The 27,682-nt window shown below is 44.5% G+C and overlaps 1 protein-coding gene across 2 annotated transcripts in view; it reads left to right on the top strand.

The window, feature by feature from the left end:
• The first annotated feature begins 4,800 nt into the window (after positions 1-4,800).
• Positions 4,801-27,682, top strand: part of GUF1 (GTP binding elongation factor GUF1) — a 328,054-nt gene continuing 305,172 nt past the window's right edge. For both annotated transcript variants that reach the window (XM_085642161.1, XM_085642162.1), the window contains exons 1-2: positions 4,801-4,932; positions 17,917-18,453. In XM_085642161.1, the coding sequence (XP_085498287.1) occupies positions 18,262-18,453 (192 nt within the window). In that variant the 5' untranslated portion in view covers positions 4,801-4,932; positions 17,917-18,261. The remainder of the gene's footprint in view (positions 4,933-17,916; positions 18,454-27,682) is intronic.

Here is a 27,682-nt window from a genome sequence, read left to right on the forward strand (position 1 = left end):
AACAGAGCCTGGTGGTGCCCTTCCATTTCTGGTGCTTTGCAGCAGTTTTAAGATCTTCTTAGTTTCTTGCTTAAATGGATGTTTCTAGGTTGAGCGTTTGAGACCTCTTGTATTTACTTTAGTATATACTTATATACTTTAGTATATACTTTCATGTGTATGTACTTTGTGGGCTCTGGAGATCAGCCCTAGGACTTGTCTGCTTCTGCTTAGGGACTTTTTACTGTTCAACTGCCTCTATTTAACTGTCTTGATAGAAAACGACCAGCAGAGGTCAGTAAAATACCAGAATTGCTTTCTGCTGAGGGGCTTTCTTTTTTTAAATATTTCTGGTAACGGCCTCTATTTAACTTTCTTGATAGAAAACGACCAGCAGAGGTCAGTAAAATACCAGAATCACTTTAGCATTCTCTAGATTCTAGTCCATAGAAATTGTCTTCCACGAGCACCCGTAGACAATAATATTTTTTTTCAAATCTTGTATTTTCAGTGATATGACTACCGAAGGCCCTGGTTTTATATTGAAAACAGAGCTTTGGACTATACCATTTCCCGCTGAAAGGCAATATTTCTCTCCATGTGTTCCCATACCTGACGTGTCACGCAGTTTGGTGCTTACTTTTTCTCCATGGTTAAAGAACAGTAAATATTTCAGCACCCAGGCATAGCTAAATAACATATAAGGTCCCAAAGGCGAAAATGTTTGCATTGCAAATGCTTGTTTTATATGTTTCCCTCGTCTTCATTGCTTGATTTTGCTCACGAGAAAGAGTCACTCATAGTCGTTGAATATCACTCATAATTTCACTGAAATTATGAAAATGTCACACATAAGCAATCTGAATCCTTGGCAGCTATGAATGACCTAGTACCAAAGGATGATTGCCTATTATTCTATAACCCTGTGTTTGTTCTTACTGAGAATATTTCAGTCTTGCATATTGAGCTTGCTCTAAATGTAAGGTGCCCAGACGTCTCGGTTTCCCGGGACGGTCCCGGTGGTTGGAGCAGTGTCCCGGTGTCCCGACACTTTGATCCAAATTAAAGAAATGTCCCGGTTTTTGCGTAGTGCCCGGGTTAAACAGATAAATGTCCCGGTTTTTAAAAAGTGTCTCAGTGCGCCTGCTTTACTTCTCTCAGCCTGAGACGGGTCTCTATCCGGCTCTCCATTTTTGCCGTCACGGAAAAAAAAGCTTACTGCTGCAGCAGTGCAACCCTTCACTGCTTTCACGAAGACCTGTTATAGTTCTTTCACAGTCTGTCTCTTCATTCCAGAACTGAGGCATTTTCAATGTTATGTACAGCGAAGCCAAAGTTGTTGCTTATTTCTCTTATGTAGCTAACAACCATTGACGAAGCCAATAGTCCAGGCTTGTTTTAGTTGTGATGTTACTTGTTATATTATTCATCTGGATACAATGACAGAAGCAGCACATTTTTCAGGTGGGTCGCTATGCTAAGTACAGATTTTTTTAGCCTATGTGTTTTAAGCCACGTCCTTAATTACATCGGCCACGGCCGTTGAGAGACCCCCATCCCGTTTTTCCATCCCACTTAAAGCCATGGGTACTGCTGTCAGTCCTACTTCTATGTCTATGACACCTGTCCCGGTTTTTGAGGTCTCGACTGGGCAGCGTACATGCGCTGCTGTAGGAGGTGACCTTTAGAAATTGGTCAGCTCTTTTCAAGCACTTGTGCTTGTGCTGGCATCCACCTTGCGGGAGCGAGCAGCGGCGCGCAGTTCATTTCTTTTCAATTAGCGTGGCTGCGTGCGCTGCTCCTCACTCTCGCAAGCACGAGTGCTTGAAAAGAGCTTACCCTCCCCCACCCTACCTCACCTCCCTCTCTCTCCTGCAGTGTTTCACCCATTCCTTTGGCAACACCCACAGATACACGAGTGCTTGAAAAGAGCTTACCCTCCCCCACCCTACCTCACCTTCCTCTCTCTCCTGCACACCCCTGGCAACTCCCACACATAATGTTTTCTTGGGACTCAAATCATAGTGGTCATATAGTTTGGAATGAGTAAAGGTGAAAATATATACATTTGTTTTTAAAGTTAACCATGCTCTTCTCCATTTTACTTGGTTCCCCTGCTCCGACTCTCGTCATTTTTGCTTTCCTCTCCTGTTTTCCAGCTCTACTTTTCTTTATTTCTTTTATGTCTCTTGCGCTCGCTTCTCTCTTCTTTGCATCCATTCTTCCCACTGGTCCCCACTTCTCTCGTCACCTTGGACTACCATTCTTCCTCTTGTGGCCCATCTACCATTCACTCTTCGGCACGCAGTATCCCTTCACACCTCCTAGCTCTCCGCAGCACTACTTGTAGCACCGCCATTCACAATATGCGTGCCGTTACTGTCATTAACTCCCTCTGTACCTCCCCTTGCATCCTCATCTTTACTTCTATTCCTCCTGTTTTCTCTCTTCTCCAGCTGTTTGCTTTGCTTCCTTCAGTGAACACTTGTTGGCTAATCGTCTTTACTTCCCCTCTTTGCTTCCATTCCAGTCATGTTCTAGCCCTGTTTTGCACCCTATATGATTCCCAAGTCCTCCGTGATTCCGGCTTGAAGTGGGGAACGGTGGTGACGTGTTTAATTCAGAACATCACTGAGTGGTTAGGAAGTATCGACAATTCTCGGACGAATGGACGGCAGTGCCGTCGTGTTCCGGATCTCCCTCTAGCCGCAGTCACCTTTCTCAGCCGTCTGTTCTCTTTTCCACAGTGTCCTCTACCCACTGGCTGTCCCTGTGCTCCACAGCTCTCCTGTCATCTTATCTCTGCACCTTTCTCTATTGACCGCCTCTGCCTCCAGACCATAAATCACATCTGAAATCCACCGCAGCAGTCGCTCCCCAGCAGGGGCCTGCCGTGTAAATCAATCGGGCAGGTACAATATCACATACTTCCCTGAAAATCCTGATAAATTATGTACAGCTCTTTACTGACATGTAGCAATTTGGTAATATACTCTGCTTCCATAATCAGATGCATGAGCGATGTCACTGCCCTCCCTGTTCCAGTTTATCTTCCTCACGTTTTAACAGATGACAATGTTTAATGCCTTTCTCTTGATTGTTCACCATAGGGCATTTCTGTAGTGTTGAAGCTTCATGGCGTCTCCTCAGGTTTACGTTTACGCATTCCTGGGTGGTGTGGTGGTTATTCGTGTGCAGTCTGTCATTGTCACTAGTGTCCGACATGTCATTTAAGAATGAGTTCAGAGAACGCTTCAATCTACTGTGCTGACCAAGTGGTCTGCGAGTGGTAGAGGCTTCCGATATTGGGCAGCTGCCAGTCCCGAGTGCTTTTATAAATACCTGTGTAGTCAGTGGTTTGAGGCTCTGTTTGCTTCTGCAATATCACTTTTGTATTCTCGACCTAAAGTACCCTTTCCACTGCCCCTTTCACCAACACCACACCCATTGACATAGTACGGCCTGTCAGTGCTATCAGGTTTGGGTACCAGAAATATTACTTTGCAGTTTTTAGGTTCTGCGTGGCCTCAGAATTTAAAACTCCACAGATTTGCCTTCTAGACCTACTTTTGGTATTCCAAGCAGCACCGTGGTTGGGCTTGGAGATGGTGGCAGAGCCTATCTTTGATGCGTGCTGGAGATACAGGGGCAAAGTATTTGCGTTCAGACATGGGCACTACTGATGAAATCATAAAAAACATTACCGCTGCTTGTTGTGAATCAGGTCATAGCAAATTGGTATCATATACGTAATTTGGGGACTGAAGGGAGTAATCTTTGTAGCCTGGCAAGCGGCTGGAGACAATTGATTATGCAGGAAGAAACTTTCTGAACCTTCAACTGGAAGTGGTACAATAACTGTTTACATTGTTTTTACATTAATAAGTTGAAATGAGGGGCTAATTTAGAGTAAGTGAAAAGCTGTTTGGGAGGAAAAACATTTGAAACGGTGTGGCAAAGCTACTGCATACTGGAGGGGAAACGGCCATTACAAAGCAGCTGTTACCACACATAGCCTGTACCATGTACCAGTGGCACGAAACTACCTTATATATATTTCTAAATCAGACTACTTGAACTAGTGTGTAGCAGTTGTAAAGGTCTTCAATTCCTGTCTGCACAACACTCAGGAAAATGTGCTGCATGGCTATACACTTATAAGGTCCCAAAGGCGAGACCTATCAGCTATGCCAATGCTTGATGTTTTGAGAATCTGGTCACCCCATCTACCGCACCCGGTTTTAGCCATTGGGGTGTTATTGACATGATTATTTAACACAGGGTTGCGCACCGATACACATATCAGGAAATGTTGTACGTATTTATTAAAACAAACAATAAATATTCTAGTTCCTAAAATTGAATGATGTTTCGCGCCTGTGCTTTGTAAAACTACCCCAAATCAAACAGGATGATGGGGAGAGGATGTGGTCACTCGGCTGCGCTGCCGCCTTTGGTGCTAGAATCCAGAGTTCAAGCCTCGGAGTCACGTCAACATCCTGTGATTCTGGGCAAATCGCTTTAATCTCCCCCTGTCTGAATGTGTAATGTAAATATGGTGTTCATGTAAAGCGCTCCATTACCTTTGGTCGAGTTCGCGCTATATAAATATGCAAAAAAAGAAAAAACCACGGGGCAGTTATATCAACGTACATGGTTTAAGGAATCACCTATTACAGAATAAAGGACGGTTTTGCTCTTCTACCAGTACAGCCCATACATACTAGCTCAGACAATAACTATTCACCCTAAAACTCAGCCTACTTATACTTCAGTAAATGATAAAGCTTGTTTATGCAACAACACGACGTCCAGCCTCGTGCGTTATTTGACTAAAATGTAGGTTAGCGCTCTAGTTTTTCCATTACCGCTCTGTCACGTGAGTGACCTGAAAGTATGGCGGCGCCCTATGCTACAGTGCTGGATGTGTCTTTGGCTTACCGGGCGAGGGAAGTAAGTACATATGTAGTCAGTTTGCGAGAATGCTTTAGTCTCTGCTATCCCCGATCTGCGGAAATAAAAATAAACCATGGGCAGAACAGACCAGGCAGCCTGAGTGTAGAATACAAGTGGGAGTGCTTTTTTTTCAGGACAGAATGGGGGGGGCAAAGGCATTTGATTCCTGCGTGCAACTATGCGGGGTCAGCAGCAGGTTGTTATACCATACGTGCAGAAAGTTTTAAGGGTTATAGGAGTACATTTCGCCTCTTCTGTGGACTGTCGAGAACTGCTCCAAGATCCCAATGCGCATGCGGGGGCGGGGGGAAAAGCTGGACTGCAAAAGTCGTTTTGTGCTGTAGAATGGGCGTGAATGGAGATACTTTTGTTTGTTTAGAGCGGTTGGTATTTGTGGCAACATTAGCTCGACTAGAGATGTGGAAAGGCAGAGCAGCGCATGCTGCCCTTGGAAAGACAACGGGCACTGGTAGCTCCTGTACAGGAGGGAGCAGTGCAGCACTGACTCTTTCGAAGGAAAGGACTGAGTAACACAGAAAGCCAATGAAGGGTGCTGAAAGTAGCACCGCCAGCAATTTTTCAACAAACATAAAAAAAAATTATAGCGCTACTCATAGTTGTCTCACACACAGTTATGTGATCTGCATGTACACGTTCTTTGTAGCGGGCACATTAACCCTCTGCGCTGTATGTTGGCAGAAGTGCCCATGAGAGTGCACGGTGAGCGATGTGACGGTGTGAGACTAGGGTAAGAGGAGTGAGTGAGGTGACCATATGAATTTGGGTACGGATGTAAGTGCAGAGTGGGACGAATGAATGCATGGTTAGTGATGGGCTTGTTAGAGTGAAACTGCAGATTGAGCAGTGAAGGGGATAGGTGAATGAAGTGTCACATGAGTGCAGGGTGAGTAGTGTCCTCGTGTGACTGCATAGTGATGTACAGGGTGAACAGTACAAGTGGATTGTGAGTGCAGAGTGATCACTGTGAGTGCAGGGTGAGTGGATGAATTGTGTGAGTGTATGGTGATCGGTGTGAGTGCAGGCTGAGCATGATAGTGAAGGGTGAGAATGAGGTGTGAGTTGTCTGAAGGCAGGGTACATTCCCCGACACTTGAAGTAACTCAGCATCTTATCGACTGTCGCTTATGGTTTCAGATATAAGTTAAACTATTGGTATTATGGCATTATTCTGGGTCCAGGGATCGAGGGTGGAGGAAATAAATAATGTGCTGATCCTGCAACAAACTTTCAGCCTTATGATTAGGGTTGCCAGCTCACTATTTTGATGTCCCAGATGGTACAAAAACAAACCGTCACTTAAAGCCATATTTTCACCACTTATCTGTGCATACTTCGAACAGCAAATATAAATAGAAAGCACTTTTAATTGTGTTCTAGGGCTGCCTGAATGATCCATGACTGATAATTAAAGGGAACAAAGACAGAAAAAGCACATTACAAATGAATGCATACTTTTTCATTTATAACCCTATTTATTGTCAAGACGATGTCTTTGCAGGCTCTTTAAACAACACATGGCTGGCATTTTTCTTTTGGCAACCCTACTTTATATTCCATTTCATGAAATGCATTCTTACAGTCAGCCGCGGCTGCTGCAGGTAAGGCCGGCTGGGGGGATTTTGAGAAACGACCACGAGGAAAATTAAATAAATAAATAATTTTCCCTCTTGGTCATCTCTCGAAATCCTAACAACATCAGAATAACTTTTTTTTATTTTTATTCTGTTTATTGAAGTTTCACAGCACAATATACATATTCTGCCGCATTGTGCGGTATAACCAAACAAGAACAAAATGTAACAGTTAAAACACATCAGAGGTACATTTCGTGATCAGATTACACAGCATAGCCAAGGTACGGTCCTAATCTGATAATGCAGACCATTCAACGCAAATGATATAGTGACCCAGCCTTACAGACAGTCGAACAGGTTATCCAGTTTCAGTAGTAGTCCGCTTCAATTGGTAGTCTCTTAATGGAGCCCAGATGTCTTTAGGTTTAGAAGTCTCAGGCAGTTCCTCGGCGTACAACTCAAGCTGTTCACGGCAGTACACGAGGTCTTTAAGCCATACATCGATTTTCGGCGCGAGTTGAACATGATCCGCCTTTTGGCGAGCAGGAGGACCACCCTTACAAGCCTGCCCAAAAGTCCCCTCAGCTGCGGAACATAGCCAAGAAGGCACTCCGAAGGGTGTACACTGCAAAGTGGTCCCCGTCATAGCGTGTATATGTGCAGTCACCCCCTCCCAGTATGTATACACTAGTTCACACTGCCACGCAAGGTGGAGAAAATCAGCCCCAGACAGTCCACAGCGCATACAATGATTAGAGTCTCTGAGGCCCATTTTATACAATTATACTGGGGTGTGATACAATTGATGAATACGTTTAAAATGGATGATACGGAGATTGCCGTTAGACGTGAGGCGACACGTTAATGTGCAAATCTGCTCCCATTCCGTCGGGGAAATCGGGGAATTGAGTATAGCATTCCAGCGCTCCAGACTTTTGTCTGGTTTGCGTATCGTTTCCTCCTGTACCGCCTTGTATAATTTGGTAACAAGCTTTTTCCTGGTTGGGGCAACTAATGGTAATTGAAGCGATTGAAGTGTGGCGGGTTCAGCAGGGAATGTGGGGTAGTGATCCCTGGGTGCGCGTTTCAGTCGATAACCGGAAAACTGGAAGAGTAGGATTACGAATGTAATCCATGTTGTCCCCTGTAACATAGGTGCCTCCAGGAAAGAGGTCGCACATATGCGTGATGCCCGCCTCCTTCAGGGCTTTAATGGGCCGGTGTTCTTGAGTGACAGTTAGTGCCGCATGGCCAGCTAGGGGTAGGGCGGGTGCATACAGCTGGAGCTTATGTGTGCGTTTTCCAATCGCCTTCCAGGCTGCAATAGTAGTGTCTATGGGGTTGATCTCAGATCGAGGGGTGTGTCTATTAATGTGTGTGAAGACGCTCTCAAGTGGAACCGGGTGTGCATCCCCGCCCTCAACAGCAACGTGCGGTAGAAAATCGTGTGTCCGATAACAGTAGTAAACATATTGTGCTTGCGCACATAAATAGTACACGTAGAAGTCTGGAGCAGCGAATCCCCCTTTATCATAAGTAAGCGTTAGTGTAGACCAGCTGATTCTGGGCTGTTTAGCGCCCCATACTAATCTCAAGCGTTGAGTTTGTACTATCTTAAAAAAATGTTTAGTGAGTTTGATCGGAATATTACTAAAAAGATATACAAATTTAAGCAGGACGATCATTTTAATTATTGCTATGCGGTCTGCCAGTGATAGCGGGAGATGAGACCATCTGTCTACCTCTTGCACTAGATTGCTATACGCCATGCCGTAATTTTCTTTTAGGACAGTGCCAGGGTCGCGGTGTACCCAGACACCTAGATATTTAACCAGGTCTTCGGTCCACACCAGTGGGTATTCCAGCTGAGGCGGGGACGTGATTGACGTCAGCGGGATAATGACCGATTTCTCCCAATTTATCGTCAGTCCGGAGAACAGGTCAAATTTTATATATTCGCGGATGAGGGCGGACAGGTGCTGTTGTGGATCGCGAAGAAAGAGGACCATGTCATCCGCGTAACATGGAAATTCCTACCGGCCTGTGGTTAAAATTAAGAGCAGCAGCTCTGTGGCATTGGCGGATTTTACAGGCCAGCGGTTCTAAAACAAGGGCAAAAAGAAGAGGGGACAGAGGACATCCCTGTCTGGTGCCCCTTTCAATATTAAAGGGGTCCGAGGTGAGGCCACCCACCCGCTCACGTGCCGAAACGTCTGTGTACAAAACCTGTATCCATCTCATCAAGATAGGAGGGAAGCCCATTCTATGCAATATACGAAACATGTACCTCCACTCTATGGAGTTAAATGCTTTGGCTGCATCGAGCATGACCGCCGCTGCCGAGAGCTACGGATTAAGAACGTGGAACATAGCAAGGATAGTACGCAAATTGTGGGAGGTGGAACGCTCCGGGATAAACCCAGACTGGTCCGGGAGGACAAGAAGGTAAATTAGAGGGTGGATTATTGTGGCCAAAATGTTTGCTAATATTTTGGCATCCAGGTTAATTAAAGATAGGGGGCGATATGAACTGCATGCCATGGGCGACTTGTCTTTTTTGAGAAGGGTAATAATTAGAGCTTGTCGCAGTGAGGGGGGGAGTATTCCAGACTCATGAGCTTTCGCATAGACTTCTAGGAGATGAGGTACAAGGAGCTCCATTTATGTTTTATAGAACTCTGTAGTTAAGCCGTCCGGCCCAGGGGCCTTGTTGTTAGGGAGAGACAGAATAGCCTCTCTCACATCAGTCTCGTCCAGTGGCTGACTCAGATACTCCCATATGCACGGGCCACATGGCGCTTTGATATGTATTTTGCCTCTGTTTCAGCCAGTGTGTTGTATTCTGTCAAAAGTTCGTGGACACGCGCTAACAATTCTGCCGAGGGTGGGGTAATATAATGCTGTTCCAGTTCCCCTAGGGCTTTCTCTGTTTTTGACAGCTGTCCCCTAATGTCTCGTAAGATCCCCGCCGTTGTGCTGATGCACACTCCCCGTATTGGTACCTTAAATGCTTCCCACAAAGTTTCCTGACTATCCACTGAGCCTGTGTTCAACTCAAAATATTGCATGATGGCCGACCTTATGGCGTCATTATAAAGGGGATCAAGGAGCACCTCGGCTCGGAAGCGCCAGGTGAAAGGGTGGTGTGGATTCGTGGGGATGCAGAGGCTCAAACTGACAGGGTTATGATTTGATAAGGTGCGCGAGGATTTTGACATGTGTAACCCACCCATTTTCATCTTCATTCAGCAACCAGTAGTCCAAGCGAGACCAACTATTATATGCAGGGGTAATGTGCGTGCCTGTCTGGACCTCCATGTTTTGCAGCCTCCAAACATCCACCAGCCGCATTTCCTCCATTGCGTCTCGAACACACTGAGCCACTTTAATGGTGCGTGCACCGGACGGGTTGGATTTATCCTCATATGGGTTGAGGTAGGTATTCAGATCGCCGCCCCACAGGACTGCAGATTCCGGCCATGAGCGCAGCACATTGAGCATGTGTACATAAGGTGTAGGGTCATCCACCACAGGTCCGTACATGTTAATAATCATAATTAAGGCCACTTCCAACTTACCCTACACCATAGCCCAGCGACCTTCGGCATCTATGCAGGTCTGCATGGGCAAGAACGCCACCCCCTTTTTGATTAGAACGGGTACCCCTCTGGAATAGGTAGAGTAGGATGACGCAAGACGGTAACCTGCCCACCTGTTCACTACCCTGTTTTCTGTGTGTTTACTCAAGTGTGTTTCCTGCAGGAGGGCGACTTGTACTTTATGTCTATCTAGATACGTTAGCACTTGCCGGATTTCTAGGGGTGTTGAGACCCCGCACATTCCACGTAATACACTCATACGTCTCACCCATTACTATATCTAAACATGGTCTCTACCCCTTGAGTGGCGGCTGGTTGATAGTCAGTGTATCTGTGGATGCGGACACAATTAGCAACATATGTTCTGATCACAGTACCTCGAGCGCTGAAAAAAACCAATCCATATCCTCCCCCCACTCCCTTTGGCACCCCCAAATCGCCAAAGCCAAGACCCCGTAACAAAACCAACCCCAACAATAATAACATCTCACAGCTTGTTGTGTGGGGTACACTCATTGGGGGACATAGGGGCAAAAAAACACACCCTGGGGAGGGAGGGGGCCGCCATTTCATTTGGAAGTGCTCCCTCTCGCAAGCCATCCATTTAAACCTTAAATTAGGAGTGGGCCAAACAGTCTGATAGGCCCGGGCGTCACCTACTTCATGCAGCCCAGTAGTCCCCAGTATCAAACAGAATCCCATCTTGGCGACACTCCAGGGACCCATAAAACCACCCGAGCCTCTATGTAGGATCGAAATAGACACAGCACATTATAACCATATCAACTTGCCAGTTGCACTCCTACCTGCTCCCTGTGGTCATAATATATCTTCACATAACATGAAACCTTGCAGTACCTTAGCATTTGCCAATCACGTGACTATGGTGTGCTACCCGGACACTGGGGATCATGTAAGCACCAAACCATCAACCTGCATCAGTACAAGCAAGCAAGCAATGGCGGCGGAGTCCCCCAGAATTGTGGGTTGGTCAAAAAAAAACAGTGAATATCCTATTTCCGCATAAACACATCAGTTCAAATATACGGTATCTCACCATGTCTCAGTAGTATTAAACAACACAAACTCAACAGTATTAGGTGATACTTTACAGATCGTAAGGCTTGCATTTCCATCAGTCATCCACATCGGAAGTTGTAGCCGCAGACCTCCGCTGACGAAGCAGTCATTTGGCATAGTCCATTGCTTGTCTAGGGCTAGTGAATATCTTGGCGTCATCATCCGTACCTATACACAGTTGCGCTGGGCAGAGTAATGCATACGGAACCTTTTCCTTCAAGAGTAGCTTTTTAACACCCTGGAACTTCGCGTGGCTTGGACTGTGGCCGTAAAGTCGGGGTAAAAGGAGAGGACATTACCCTGATAGTTTATCGTACCTTTTTGTCTGTTGATGCGTAACACAGTGTCTCTGTCCCTGAATTTCAATATGCGGGAGATGATCGGCCTTGGGGGGGCACCGGGCGGCAGCCACGCCGCCAGTGAACGGTGCGCCCGTTCTATGGTGAACATGTTGGAAAGGGTTTCAGCTCCGCATACCTCCCACAATAGGGTCTCAACATAATCCTCCAGGCGCCCTACATTTGGAGATTCCGGCAGGCCATGCGCACATTATTGCGCCTCGAGCGCGCTTCAATGTCCTCGTTTTTTGCCTGAATGACCGCCAGTAGCTTAGACAGATCTGTGGTTTTAGCGGCCACATGCTGGAGGCCATCCTCAGCATCCGAGATATGCTTTTCAGCCTCGTTGATTCTCGCCGCATGTTTATCTAATTTGGAAGAGAAATGGTTCATCCGACCATTGAGTGCTTCAATTTTCCCATCAACGGCCTGCAGGCTGGCATGGATGGCAGACAGCGACTTTTCGAGCGCCGTGAGGTTCAGGGCAGAAGAGTCCGCCTCCGAGTCCGAAGCCTCTGAGTGTGAAGGCTTCCCGCTTTTGCGGAGCTCAAAGGTCAGTTTAGCCTGATTCTTCTCCGGTTTGCCCATTATGGCCGTGACACCCCAGCCCGCGCTATGCAACAATTAGGAGAAGAGTGAGGTGGGGATCGCGGAGGTACCACTTCACCAGGCGTTGCGCAGATCTACACCTCCAGGCCACCGCTGTCTCAGACGGTGCAATCAGACGGTGCAGTCAGAGAGAGTAACACCGACTAGGGGTCCGGAGGTGAGTGGGCGCGCTAGTGTGTCCGCTGGTCCCAGCACATTGTGGCGAGGATAATCAGTGTGCAGAGCGCTGCCATGCGGCGAGGTAGACCAGATTGGCAGGGCTATTCATACTCATGGCGCGGTGTCTGCAAACTGCCGCTGTAGTTAAGCCGTCCGGCCCAGGGGCCTTGTTGTTAGGGAGAGACAGAATAGCCTCTCTCACATCAGTCTCGTCCAGTGGCTGACTCAGATACTCCCATATGCACGGGCCACATGGCGCTTTGATATGTATTTTGCCTCTGTTTCAGCCAGTGTGTTGTATTCTGTCAAAAGTTCGTGGACACGCGCTAACAATTCTGCCGAGGGTGAGGTAATATAATGCTGTTCCAGTTCCCCTAGGGCTTTCTCTGTTTTTGACAGCTGTCCCCTAATGTCTCGTAAGATCCCCGCCGTTGTGCTGATGCACACTCCCCGTATTGGTACCTTAAATGCTTCCCACAAAGTTTCCTGACTATCCACTGAGCCTGTGTTCAACTCAAAATATTGCATGATGGTCGACCTTATGGCGTCATTATAAAGGGGATCAAGGAGCACCTCGGCTCGGAAGTGCCAGGTGAAAGGGTGGTGTGGATTCGTGGGGATGCAGAGGCTCAAACTGACAGGGTTATGATTTGATAAGGTGCGCGAGGATTTTGACATGTGTAACCCACCCATTTTCATCTTCATTCAGCAACCAGTAGTCCAAGCGAGACCAACTATTATATGCAGGGGTAATGTGCGTGCCTGTCTGGACCTCCATGTTTTGCAGCCTCCAAACATCCACCAGCCGCATTTCCTCCATTGCGTCTCGAACACACTGAGCCACTTTAATGGTGCGTGCACCGGACGGGTTGGATTTATCCTCCTATGGGTTGAGGTAGGTATTCAGATCGCCGCCCCACAGGACTGCAGATTCCGGCCATGAGCGCAGCACATTGAGCATGTGTACATAAGGTGTAGGGTCATCCACCACAGGTCCGTACATGTTAATAATCATAATTAAGGCCACTTCCAACTTACCCTACACCATAGCCCAGCGACCTTCGGCATCTATGCAGGTCTGCATGGGCAAGAACGCCACCCCCTTTTTGATTAGGACGGGTACCCCTCTGGAATAGGTAGAGTAGGATGACGCAAGACGGTAACCTGCCCACCTGTTCACTACCCTGTTTTCTGTGTGTTTAGTCAAGTGTGTTTCCTGCAGGAGGGCGACTTGTACTTTATGTCTATCTAGATACGTTAGCACTTGCCGGATTTCTAGGGGTGTTGAGACCCCGCACATTCCACTTAACACTCATACGTCTCACCCATTACTATATCTAAACATGGTCTCTACCCCTTGAGTGGCGGCTGGTTGATAGTCAGTGTATCTGTGGATGCGGACACAATTAGCAACATATGTTCTGATCACAGTACCTCGAGCGCTGAAAAAAACCAATCCATATCCTCCCCCCACTCCCTTTGTGCAAGTCCCTGCTTGGTTTTTTCCTTTCTACTGCCTGCAACTACGAGATCTGAGGGTTGTTCCTGTCGCGCTACGAACAAACTTTCTACTGCCTGCAACTACGAGATCTGAGGGGCCTGCTTCCTGCAGTTCCTACGACATCCTTCGCCATTATTTTGGGTTTCCTGCTCATATTACAGAGCAACTTTCACAGAGCCCAGATCGAGGGAAAGGTAATCTGAACCGGTGTTTTCAGTGCCAGCTGGGGAGATCTGATGCCAGTGAGAACGATGTTTTGCATGACTGGGGGCCATTTGACAAACTCGAGAGCCAGCTGTGTTGTCGATTTCGTACTTTGACATTGATTTTTAAAAAACGGAACTGTGTAATTATCTGCTGCCATCTACTGGAGGTTACCGGGAATCTTATTTGCCTGCAATTTCGTTGTTGAAAGGAAATGTTCCGTTCTCTTTCACTTCGGTAATTAGTGTCATGCGACAATTGAACACGGCGCAGGTACTGTATTGGTGTACTTGTGTGAGACTGCCTAATTTCTTTTTAGTCAAGGCCACATTGTAATTTTCGGGCTGATTTAATACTTTAAGCTATCTTGCCATTTTACTTCGTTTTACTATTGGCAGTTTAAACGCTCATTCGTTATGAAAACATTTTTAAAAAAAATCTGCCACGAGCACATACAGAGCGCGCAGCCTACCTCTCCTCAGCCTTACATCCTGCTGCCTCGTGATCCATTCGTCACTCCACTGTGACGTCTTCAGTTTGTTCTGACATATTTAAGCTGATTTGCTTCACGGAGATGCTGGGAGCCATCCGGCGTGGCGTCGCCGTGCGTGCCGCCATTTTAAATTTGCCACAACATCCTTCTATACAGTCTGCTTTTGCCAAGCATGTTTGCTTTCGCCAACCACGTCTGTTCGCTATGCAGGACGATAAAGTTATTACAAGTTCGTTTTCATGCTGCCTCAAGTCCTTTCTTCAACCCATTATTTCAGGGTCTCCAGAATGCCAGTTGTCAATTTTAATGTTTATTTCAACAACATAGATTTTGAGACAAGCCCTCTCCTTTGGGAAATTTCAAGTGTAATCGAAGTACTGTTCTTTCATTTTTTAAACAGTGCCACCTAGCTGTTATCCTTTTATCACTGCACCTCATCAAGGAGAATATAAATCCATGCGATTTAGACACTGAAAATGCAGGTCTTCGAGAGTTCCTTCCGATCCATTAATTCAAATTCTCTCCTTCGTAGATGTCACCATCAAAGTAGTGTGCAGTGTACTTTTAGTCATGATACCTGTATGTTAATTTTAGTATAAGTACTTCACAATGCCTTTACTCTCATTTTCTGAAATAAGTACTTCATAATTCTATACGCTAATTTTTAAATAAGTACTTCATGATATATTTACAGTTATGTTTAAAATAAGTACTGACAGTCTTATTTAAAGTAAGGATTTCGATATTGTTTTATGTGGTACTACCACATCTTGTGCACATTTGGTTTCATATTGCATTTACTTTGTTGTATGTGGTTCTACCACATCTCGTGCACATTCGTTTTCATATTGTATTTACTTTGTTGTATGTGGTACTACCACATCTTGTGCACATTCTTATAAATTGCTTTTGCCTTATTTCGAGTGGTACTACCACATCTAGTGCACATTTTTACAAATTGTATTTACCCTGTTTATGTGGTACTACCACATCTAGTTCACATTTTTACAAATTGCCTTGTTGCATCTCGTGCACATATTTAAAAATGTTTTTGTCTTGTTTCATGTGGTACTACCACATTTCGTGCACATTTTTAGAGATTGCATTTACCTTATTTAATGTGGTACATCCACATCTTATCCATTTGTTTGACTGTTTATGTGGTGTGTCCCCACATCTATTTCATGTGGTGTGTCCCCATATCTATTTAATGTGGTATATCCACATCTTATGCACACGTTCTGCTGTGTTATGTGGTGTGGCCCCACATCTTTTTATTGTGGTCATCCCACATCTGTACTCGCAAATTGTTTTATTGCGTCACGTTGTGCGTTTTGCTCTACTTGTTTTCTTCTTCACGCTCTTGATTGTACTCTTGTACTTCCTTCGTGTCGGCCCGGCCAGCTTTCATGATCTTTGTACTTGAGTCACTTATTGTTTTGTTGTGGGTGTGTATCGGTTGTTTCCATGGGAGAAAGGGAGATGGGTGGTTGAGTCGTCTTTCGTGCCTCCTGTGATCCTAATTGTTCCTTCCCACTCACTATTTTCTCATTGTTTTGGTTGTGGGTGTGTATCGGTTGTTTTCATGGTAGAAAGGGAGATGGGTGGTTGAGTCGTCTTTCGTGCCTCCTGTGATCCTTATTGTTTCTTCCCACTTACTATTTTCTCTTGGCGTTTTCTTTCAATTTTCATATCTTGCCATGTTTTCGCTTAAGTCTTTTACTGTGACTTTTTGTTATACCTTTTTAGAGTTTCTCCCTTTTCATTGTTAAGAAGGGAGATGTTGTAATATGCTGCTCAGCCAGGATGTGTGTGTATGTTGGAATGTTGGAGTTAGAATGTTGGAATGGTTTGAGTCAGTTGGTCTATGGGCTGAGCAGCGTACAGGCTGCTCCTGGTGGGGTTCGTTATTTATATACTTAAATACCTGTAACTTCAATCATCAATAAATATACTTGAAGTTACCAACAACGAACGGACATTTCATCATTCATATTGCTACTTATTACAATTTGTTTACATGTTTCTTTAAGGGACCTCAACACAAAGAGAAAATCAGGGGGAGCGGAAGGGGCTGCAATGCCTCATGCGCTTCACGGAATCCTCCATAACAGCATCAAAAAGATTTTTTTTTAAACCAAATAGCGAGGGGGAGGTGGGAGCCGGCATGCAGACATGAGAGGAGGTGATAGGGATCAAAGTTGCATTTAAAATGCAAGCAGCTATGGGGCAAAGCTGAACACAGGAAAACAGTATCATGGGTAGGAAACCAAGAAAAAAGGAGTCGCCAAACAACAGATAAAGAACCAAAGCGTAATGATTCAGTGGGCCTTTTAGCACTGAAATGACATTATTTGGTCTCCAGTTAAAATATCTGTTTCTGTTACACATATGTCTCCGTATTTATAGAGCTCCTGGCAACAGGCGTGCAAAAATTAGCCAACCATCAGCCTCTGCTCAAAATGAATGAACAAATTTACTTTCATGATTGTGTTTATTTTTTTACAATTGCCTTACCATCCCTCTCAGGGCATGTATATGGCAGTTTCTCCCTCTGAATGGCCCAGGTATTACGGCACAGAGCTGCCAGAAGTCTGCAGCGCTTCCCTTCAGAGGTACAGTTGGCCCAAATTTAGACCTCATACTCAGTGTATATGTCCCCATTTTCTGACCACCTTGTTGAGTCTCTTGATTTGTCCTCAATCATTGGCTCATGTGACATAAAGATAGCATCTTTTACTTGGACTCCGGACAGTAGTGCTAAAGCAAAATTGCTATTGTGAATCTTCCGAAGGAAAGTGTAGAACTGTTCTAGGCTGTATCAGAAATGTTCTCTGACGCTCTAGGAAGTTGAACAATTGTTGCAATTGTTTTTCTGGAACTGCATTTAGAAAAACAAACTATTATGAGGAAAATTCTCCTTTGTCTAAGACTTTTAGAACCATACATTCTCTCTCCAGACATATTCGTAGTAGCTTCAGGCTTATCTTCATGCACACACATATTTTATTTGCATAAACCTTTATGCCAGTGTCTGGATTGGCAAGAACATCTTATTTGCATGTTTCCTCTCTATGTAGAAAGGTGCATTAAATGTACAAACATTCATGAAAGCTTGGTCTTATCATGCTTTGGAGGGAGATCAATGTTTAGGTGCTGTAGTCTAGCTGATGGATGTTTCTACGTTAGACTGGTGATAGATTGTGATCTCTCCTGTTTCCTTTTAAATTCTTTCTTGCTCTCCTTTGGTGATTAGTAGTGTGACATGTTCGTTGACCAAATAATTGTTAATCTGTCCCACTTTCCATAACGTAAGTGGACTGTTTTATGATTGTTAGCAAGACAATAGCCTCGCTGACAAATTAATTGAACAGTGGTTCTCTTCTTTGAAATGTGTTCATAGGTAACTGGATTTAACTGGGGAAGAAAAGAAACCCAAAGCTGCTATAATTTGTTATTTTGAAGACTGACTATGAAAAGTCAACCTTGGATGATTAAAGATTCCCATCGAACTTAGAAGACTACGTTTCTATGGCTGTACTTTCACAGAAGATCCTGTCTGCAACTGTGATGAAGTAATCTTGTTCACACTAAAGAAAATGATCTGTAGTTCACAGAAACCCAGAGCGTTCAAAATAGAATTAATACGAAAAAGAAAACGTCTCTCTGAATGATGTTGTTTTTTCAGAACTTTTCATGAACATCATACGTTGGCCAATTATAGAAATTCGAATTATAACCCGTAAAGATGTTTGCACTTGTTCCTCTGCCAATTGGAAATTATCTCCCCTCATTGTGGAGGATGTTATGTGTTCAAAGCAGGTTATCAAGACTGAAAAACTGCAGCTGTGCTGCTTCCCGTGAGCATCTCCATTGCAGGCGAATGTTACCCGTCATAAGTTATGTACACTGCAAACCCTACAGTTCTCAAAATCAGAAGGTAAGCGTCATATTACATACTGTCACTAGCCTTGTAGCACAGTTAACTTGTGAACATTAAGCATATTTTTTTGAAGTTTTGTAATTACAGATAAACAGGTTTGTGTGAAATTCACAGATTTTGCAATGTGTCTATGAGCGCTGCCAACTTGAGGTCACAAAATAAGAAAGGAAGGTGAGAACCAGCAAACTGGTTACATTTTGTATAAAATGTGTAGTGAACACTTTAATACCATCCTCACATTACGCGGAAAAGTTGTGTTAGTGAATGTAGTCTTTCAGAAGTATTATAAAAACCAAGCAGCAGTTTCCATTAAAAGAATTAAATATTTAGTTCTGTTGTTATCTCTATATTTAAAAACTTGGAATAGCTGCACAATTACTATAAATTGTAGAATATTACAAAAATCTTTCAACAATGCTTACTTGCTCAGTACAACAACAATAACTTCTTGCCAGTGTATGCCACTGTTTGAGGGTTGTACAAATAGCGAGAAGGATATATTGGCCATGCCTGCTGTGAGCACTATAATTAATTCAACATTAGGTCATCTTTGTGATGTAGTTTTTCTTTATCGTTCTTATAGATTTCATGTAAATACTTACACTTATATTTATGATATTTCTTGAAGTCTCCCTTTTAAAATCTACACCTCATATTCTATAACCTGGTATAAAGCTTCCTTTTGTAGATTTGTGTTCCTTTATAGATATTTAATATTTTAATGACAGTTACTTGGCCTTTGGGCATTTATGATATGTCCCTATTGCTTACCTACATTATCGCTCTCGTGATGATTCAGCCCACATTGTCAGCATTTAATTTGTATTGATATTTCAAGTTTCTATGAATGCATATTTTAGTTGTAGAATAGTATGTTATGCCCCTTCGTTGTTCTTTTAATAACTATTTTGCGTGCTACTGTGCTGTTTACGTCTGTTGTTCCTTTATTTATTGGATAATTCGAGCTCTTATTCCTTTGCACGTTGGATAACTGACAGTTACTTGTAAATTCATTCTTATGCCATATGGTCTACTATTGGATATGTCCAGTAATTTCACATATGGCCTCTCATAGACAGGTTGGGGGTTGCCAGGTTCCTAATTTGATTTAACATTAGGATACTGGCAGATTGCTCTAAACAATGGGGTTAAGGAAAGGTCTGCATTCTCCACCCGAGAGGGTCACATCCAGTTTAGAGTAATGCCCTTTGCATTAAAGAATGCCCCTGTCACCTTCAAGAGGGTTTTTAACGGGAAACTGTTTGGGATGGAGGCTTTCAGCGGTGCTTATTTGGATCACATTGCAATCTTTGGCTCCAGCTGGGAGGACCACTTGATTTACCTCCAGGAAGTACTTCAGTCCCTGCTGCAGGCATGTGCCAGGTAGGGCAGGGATCTGTTATGTATCCTGGCGAATGGCAAGGTGTAGCCCCTCCAAAGCCAAGATTGACACTATCCTGGCTTGAGCACCTCCCAATGTGTAGACTGGAGTGAGGGCCTTCCTAGGCTTCACTGGATGTTGCATGAGGTTTGTTAAGGGCTGTGGCACCATTGTTGCCTCCTTGACCGAGCTGACTTCTAAGAAGTAGTCTAAGAAGGTGATCTAGACAAAGGTCTGCCAGAAAGCCTTTGACACCTTGAAGAAGACCATGTGTACAGCACTTGTACTGAAGGCCCTTGACTTCTCCAAATAAAGTTTTGTGTAGATAGATGCCTCAGAGCATTGCATAAGTGCTGTGCTGTCACAGCTAAATGAAGAGTGCCTTGTCCAACCTGTTGCCTTCATTAGCAGGAGGTTGCTTCCCAAGGAACAGAGGTGGCGTGCAATTGAGAGGGAGGCTTTTGCTGTGGCCTGGGCACTGAAGTAGCTGAGATCATACTTGTTTGGTACTTACCTATGGATTTGACAGACCCCAGGCCCCTCAGATGGCTAATGCAAATGAGCGGGTGAGAATCCCAAACTGTTGAGGTGGTCCATCTTCCTACAGAGACTAGACTTTATGGTGGACGCCATTGTGGGCATGGCAACTCAAATACTGATGGTGTTTCCAGGTTCTTCTGCCTTAGTGATGAGAAACCCCTAAGAGGGTGGGTATTTCTCCCTACATTAAGCTGGCTCTGGGGAGAACACATGTTATACCTGTCATCCTTGTTGTGGTCTTTCCCAAAACATTTTGACTTCACCCCTCCTACTTTTTAAATTTCTTTTTTGCTGGCATTAGGACTCTATTCACTTTACTACTGCTAATCAGTGCAAAAGCGCTTGTGATCTCTCCTCAAAACACGGTACAATTTCCTTATAATTCCCTAGTATATGGTACTACATGTACCCAGGGCCTGTAAATGAAATGATGCTAGTGGGCCTGCAACACTCATTGTGCCACTCACTTAAGTAGCACTTTAAAACATGTGTCAGGCCTACCACTGCAGTCTGTAGTCCTGCATGCACAAAGGGACCTGACTGCAGTCTTTTTTCATCCCAGACTATTTTGAGCCGTGGCATGAGAATGGAAGATCCTTCCACCGCGAACTGTCGATGCTGTAGCATGAAGTGCTGATCTCACATTGCCAGGCGTTGCTGTTGGTCACAGTGGCTTAAAGAGTCCGGTTCACCCGAACTTCGCGTTGGTGGGCAGCGTCGACAGCAGGATCATGGTGTGAACAGGCCCCTTCATGGTTGCAAAGAACCCAAAACTTCAGGGGTTTGCTTTTTCTTGAGAAGAGACCTCAGCTAATGCCACACAAAGGGTCCAGGACCTGAGTGGCACCTCTTAGGGTCAGGAATGTCGGGATCCTCCGTCCAATTCCTCGGAGTCGTGCTGATGCTCAAGGGGGGCCCACCTCTGAACTACCCCAAATCTGGAATAGAGATACATACACAGACTGTTGAGGTAATTGAGCGGGGGGAAGGAAAGGGGAGGAACTGCGGGGAGGGAGATCTGTGAAGGAGACAAGAAAACAACGTAAGACCTCTTCTGTTATTTCTTCCCCACAACCGTTACTATACAGCCTGCTCCTCTTATGCAACAACCCCTACCTGAAACAAAGAGAAAAAGAGGCGTATCCTCAGAAGAGAGTAGAGGGTGATGGCATATTCAGAACACCTTCTACTTGAAAGAGAAGACAACAGAGAACGCACTATTAGGGACGGCTTCTTCCCCCCCCCCCCCCTTTTGCCCTCACTATTATCTTTGTACTAAGTAACAGGAAAACACCTACCCAGGCTGTTTTCCTGTGTACTGTTTAGCCAGGTTCTACCCCCTCCAAACGACCTCTCTCCTGACGTCACTAAAGAAAGAACGAACAACCAAATGAAACTAATCCGAGGGTTACTCTGGACCCTTTATTCAACATAGCTTGAATCCTTAACCCATTTGTGCATGGCGCCCAGAAATGTTAAATGCACTGGGCTCTCAGCATCCTGCCAGCAAAGTTTAGGTTATAAAAAAGAAAGTTCAAACAGCAAGTAATCACGACCTGGTATTGTCCTATACAACGTCTTGAAGTTTGAAACAAAATCGATACAAAAGCAAAGTGTCCCATAATCCCATGTTATTTAGGTCATAGCCGGGATTCATCGCGGGTGCTTCAATTTCCCTGCACGAAACCGGAGGAGCTTCACGGTTTCACCAACAGGGAAAAAAGCAAACCCAAGTGCTGTTCTGGGCACCTAAACTCCCCTGCAAGAGACCGCAATTAACGCGTGTCTCGTCCAACAGGGGAGTCTATGGAAAGCGCGGTGTACTCACCACCGTGCAGTTGCAGCAGCGAGCCGATCACACGATTGAGTGCGAGCACTCACTTAAGCTCCCCTGCGGGAGACCGCGAGTCCTGCGTATCTCGTCCAACAGGGGAGTTCTTGGGAAAATACAGTGAACTCACCACCGTTCTGTGGCAGCAGCAGGCAGTCGAAGAATAGTGTGCGACACTCTTACCGTGTGGCGTAATCCGTGGAGTTGCCAGAGGAATCCACTCCTGCGATTCCCGGAAGAATAATCGGCGGCGCTTCCAGGCAGCCGCCGTCCTTATTCTTTCCCGGCGTAACGTCTGAGTCACCTGATACGTGACTCGCGTTGCATGCCGGTAAGTGTAATTTTTTGTTGGGGTGTCATCATACGGTTCCTTGCATGAAGGGCAGACAGTGTGTACTGGCTTACGATTCTGACAAGGAAGTCATTCCAGCAGAGGCCTGGTCCAGGTGCAAGTCCAAGCAGCAGGTCAGCTGGGCAGCTGAAGGGAGCCTCTGTAGCTTATTATGCCCCTGTAGATTAGAACAGGAGGTTAGTCAGCTGACCCTTAGAGTCACTTCAGCCAAGGATGAAAGGTGCAGGTCCAGTCTTCCTTCTCAGAATGTAGGGCGGCATGCAACAGGACAGCAGAGTAGCTGTCCTTCTGGCATCAAAGCAGTCCATTTTCTGTAGTATCCACAGGTCCAGGATTGTAATGAAGTGTTGGGTCTGGGAGTCCAATATTTATACCTGGTGCCCACTTTGAAGTCTGGGAAGCTTCTAGAGAATTCCGTTTGAAGTCCTTGGAGTTTACTGCCTCCCCTCCCATGCCCTGGCTCCAAGCTGGCTGCATGAACAATGCAGTGGTGACAAGTCCTTCGTGTGAAGGCAGAGCACAGCCTTTTCCATTGCAAGTGGGGCTGTGCTCAGCTCCGCCACCTATCCTGCCAGTTGATGGTCCATCCATGCACACCTAATGCCTATGTTGCATGGCTATCTGGAGGAATAAAGAAAGTTCATTTGCCTACTACACCCAGTCTGCAGTCACTGCAGGTACCAAATGGTAGGGACAATAAAATGCCAACTTTCTAAAATTGGCATTTTCAGATAAAGAGGGCTTTAAATTACAATCAGTTAGACACCAAACTCAACAGTTATCCCTTAAGTGTAATAAGGTAAGCCAATGTTATCGTATAGGAGAGATATGCTTTGCAGTAGTGAAAAACACATTTCTTATGGGAGAGGTAGGCTTTGCAATAGTGAAAAAAAGTTCTGGGAGTTTTTCATTATCCAGGACATGTAAAAGTACATGTCCAACTATTTAAAAACACTTCACCCTGCCTTTTGGGCTATTTAGGGCCTGTCTTGTGGATGTCTCTATGTATTAAAAAGAAGGTTTGGGCCTGGTAAAAATGTTTCTTTTGCCAAGTCATAATGGCAATTTAAAACTGCACACACAGGCTGCAGTGGCAGGCCTGAGACATGTTTAAAGGAGCTACTTAAGTGGGTGCTACAGTCAGTGCCACAGGCCCACTTAGTAGCATTTAGTTTACAGGCTCTGGGTAAACGTAGTACCACTGTACTATAGACTTACAAGTAAATGAGATGTGTCAATTGGGTGTAACTGACAAGGACTTGCCAATCTACTGCAGCAGCCCAAACAAGGAAGAAATACGGCAAGTCATCAAAAATCTGAGAAATGGGAAGGCAGCAGAACCTGGTATAATTCCTTGAGAAGCACAGAAGGAAGACATTGAAACATCAGGAGACATGCTCTACCCCATGTTTGGAAGGATCTGGGAAGGGGAAAGGTGCCATCAGACTGGAAGGAAGGATATCTCATCAAGATCCCCAAGAAAAGTGACCTGAGTAACTGCTCAAACTACAGAGGGATAACATTTCTTTCAACCCCAGGTAAAGTGTTCAACAGAGACATCCTGAACAGAATGAAGGAACAAGTTAACAATCAGTTGCGAGACCAGCAAGCTGACTTCTGCAAGGATAGATCCTGCACAGACCAGATTGCAAGTCTGCTCTTCGTCATTGAGTAGTCGATGGAATGGACCCCCCCATGTCAATTTCATTGACTATGAAAAGACATTTGACAGCATGGACAGAGAGACCCTTTGGAAACTCTTTTGCCACTACAGTGATCCAGATGAACTTGTAAGATTCAGTGGGCACTCTTATGAGTGAATGACCTGCACGGAGGTCCATGGAGAACAACTCACAGAGGTCTTCCAAATGACGACTGGAGTCCACCAGGGTTGTTTGCTCTTGCCTTTTCTCTTCTTGCTGGTCATAGACTGGATCATGAAGACATCCACAGCAACGAGTAGAAATGAGATCCAGTGGACTACTTGGATGCAGCTCGTCGTCCTGTCTCTACTTTCCCATAGCCATCTGCAAGACTGACAATGTGGCAGCCATGCTGCAGATCGGCGCATATAAATTCTCCCTACTTCCACGGACAGAGTAAATCTACAGTCACACGCACATACACTCATCATACGCTAGGGCCCATCACACTAAAGTTCACACTATTACTCTATCCACACTGAATATAGGAGAGAAAACCTAAACCAATCTGCATCTACAATGAGGTCAATGCGACCTTAAAGACATTGTCCTGAGTCATGATTTTAAACATAGGAAATACATTTGGAAACTCAATAAATGACAAAGAAATAACCACCCGACACTGGAATTCAAACAAATGCTTATTTATCTAAATTAGTTCAAAATGAAAGTCAATCAATAGCAAAATCATTATTCTCATAGTTACCTATTCTAGCTAAATGGGTCAGGACAGGTCTCTCGGTAAAGTCTCTCGAGCTGCCGTCCTCAGCATAAGTTCAGGAAGAAGTCCAAAACGCAAGGAACGCGATGAATGTAATGAGCGCAATGAACACGGACCCTCTCTAGTCTAACATATTTATAAGGAAAATGACAAAATAAAAGTTACAAACAAACTTTGAATATCCGTTGAGCCGCTGAGCAGAGCGAGCAGGAAAGGATGTCATTTGGTTACATTTAGAAAACCTCCGCTCAGGAAAAATCACAAAAATAAAAATACGGAAGAAGGAAACTCGAGTTTGCAAATGTTACTTTCGTGAATGCTCTTCCTTGGTATCTTAGCAGAGCCACCGCTGACTGACCATTGTTCATTGTGGCTTTATCCTTCTCCAAGGACAATTGGAATCATTCCCAGAGCTACTGTCCTCACGGAAACTTTCTACTCAGGGAGAAGCTGTGGGCAGGTGACTTTCGACCATGTTCAGCAAGCCCTCTCGTCAAAATTCAATCACTCGAGCGCAGGCTGTAAATGGCAGCCATCTTGTTTTAGGCCAAAACGGACCATCTTAATTAAAAGAAACACAAAACAACGTTACTACATCATAATGATTAAACAGTGTTAATCCCCACTAATACCCTTATGTGTATGTAATTATCTAGCCTTCTGCAACGCAATAAAGCATTAGCACACGTTATTTTAAAAGCACAAACTCGAAACAAATAATGCTTTTGCGATACTCATTTAATTAAATTGCGCATATTATTAAGCAACATATATGCATTCCCACGTGTAGTTTTCTCTCATTAGTAGTGTTGATTAATCTGGACATTCAACAAAACAAACTATTAATTAATGATTTCAAATTAGTAATTTTAATCATAACATATAGATAAAACTGGAGCTTAAAACTCGATAAATTTTCAACAGAAAACTCTGCTCCAGCACCACACCAGCACAATTTGGCCTCAAAAGCCACAGGGGAAAATCAAGATCCTGAAGCTAACCTGGCTGCGACAACTGCTGTCACTCTTGCAGGCAATGCACTGAAAGAGGTTGAAGCCTTTACCTACCTGGGGAGTGTCATAGGTGAGCATGGTGACACAAACACAGACGTCAAGGCAAGAATCGGCAAAGCAAGGGCAGCCTTCATTCACCTAAAGAAGATCTGGAGCTCCAAGGACCAACACTGCAAACCAAGATCAGGCTTTTTAACACAAATGCACAATTGTTCTATCTGTATGGAACAGAAACTTAGAGGACAACAGTGACCACCACCAACAAAATTCAGCTCTTCATTAAAACCTGTCTGAGGAAAATCCTCCAAATCCACTGGCCAAACACCATCAGCAATGGCAACTTATGGGCCTCAGACTTTCCAACTCTCTGCTCATGAAGAAATCATGAAAAGACGCTGGTGCTGGATAGGCCACACCCTCTGTAAGCCAGCATCTTGCACCACCCGGAAAGCCTGACCTGGAACCCTCAAGGGAAAAGGAAAAGAGGAAGGCCAAGAAACACCTGGCGCTGAGGCTTTGAGGCTGACTGCAAGGAGATTGGTTACTCCTCAAGTCAGATTGAAAGAAAAGCCCAAGACAGAGATGGCTGGAGAGTCCTTATTAATGGCCTATACCCCAGGAGAGGTGGTAGGCATAAGTAAGTATTTTGGTGTGAGCCACTTTCACCCTGTTTAAAGGAGAGAGCATGCATACTTTAACACTAGTTCGCTGTATTGAGGTACACAGAGACCGAAAGCCAACATTAAACAAGGTCTGAAAAAATGGAGGAGTAAGGAAAAAAGTTTGGGGGAGGCCCACCCTAAGGCTGTCGGTTCTAACAGTTGTGTTATGTTTTCTATAATCTGCGGTGAAACTGCAGTTTCATTGATATCATCTGATGACATCTAATAATTTATTGGGAATCTGCCTTTTTGATTTACACATCTTGTAATTTGTTTTCCCCAATACATAGTACACCACACAGTTTATACTCTGGTTGTTTATGTTTGATGTGAAAAAACTTGATAGTATTTTGGGATCTTTTTGTTCATGTGTTCACACACTAATCCATTATTTGAATTTATGAGACTCTCTGTTGAGAATAGCAATCATTCTAGCCACACTCTTTTAGTGCAAAATATAATTTACTGTTTAACTAAACACTGAGACTTGTCTGAAGCTCTAAACTGAAAAACATTGCTTGGGTGTATCACAGAACCGGTGTCAGGTGGAACGAATTCCATGATATGCTGTGAATTGCAGAGGAATGTTGTTGGTAATTGTGAACAAGCATTTGCAATGCAATAGGTCTCGCATTTGCGCTAGTTTGAGCTATTGGCATTGCAAATAACAATGCATTTTATTTTTGTTTTCGTTATAAAAACATACATAAAAGGCATTGTCATTTACAATGCCAATAGCTTAAACTCGTGTAAATGCGAGACCTATTGCATTGCAAATGCTTGTCACTTTCTAGCAACTTAAAAGCAAAATAAACACCAGGTGCTCAAGAAAACACAGCTTGACATTTTACCTCTGTCTGTGGATGCTCAGCAAATGTGATGAGATAAGATTTAAAGGCCTTTTATTACAGAATCCGAGTTTGTGCAAGAATACTGACGTGAGCTAGAAACCACAAAGCCAATAGCAAGCCATGGGCAGAATTGAATCACCAGGTCAACTTTCTGAAAGTCACCAAGATGTCT

Source organism: Triturus cristatus, chromosome 2_2, assembly GCF_964204655.1.
Source record: "Triturus cristatus chromosome 2_2, aTriCri1.1, whole genome shotgun sequence".
NCBI lineage: Eukaryota > Metazoa > Chordata > Amphibia > Caudata > Salamandridae > Triturus > Triturus cristatus.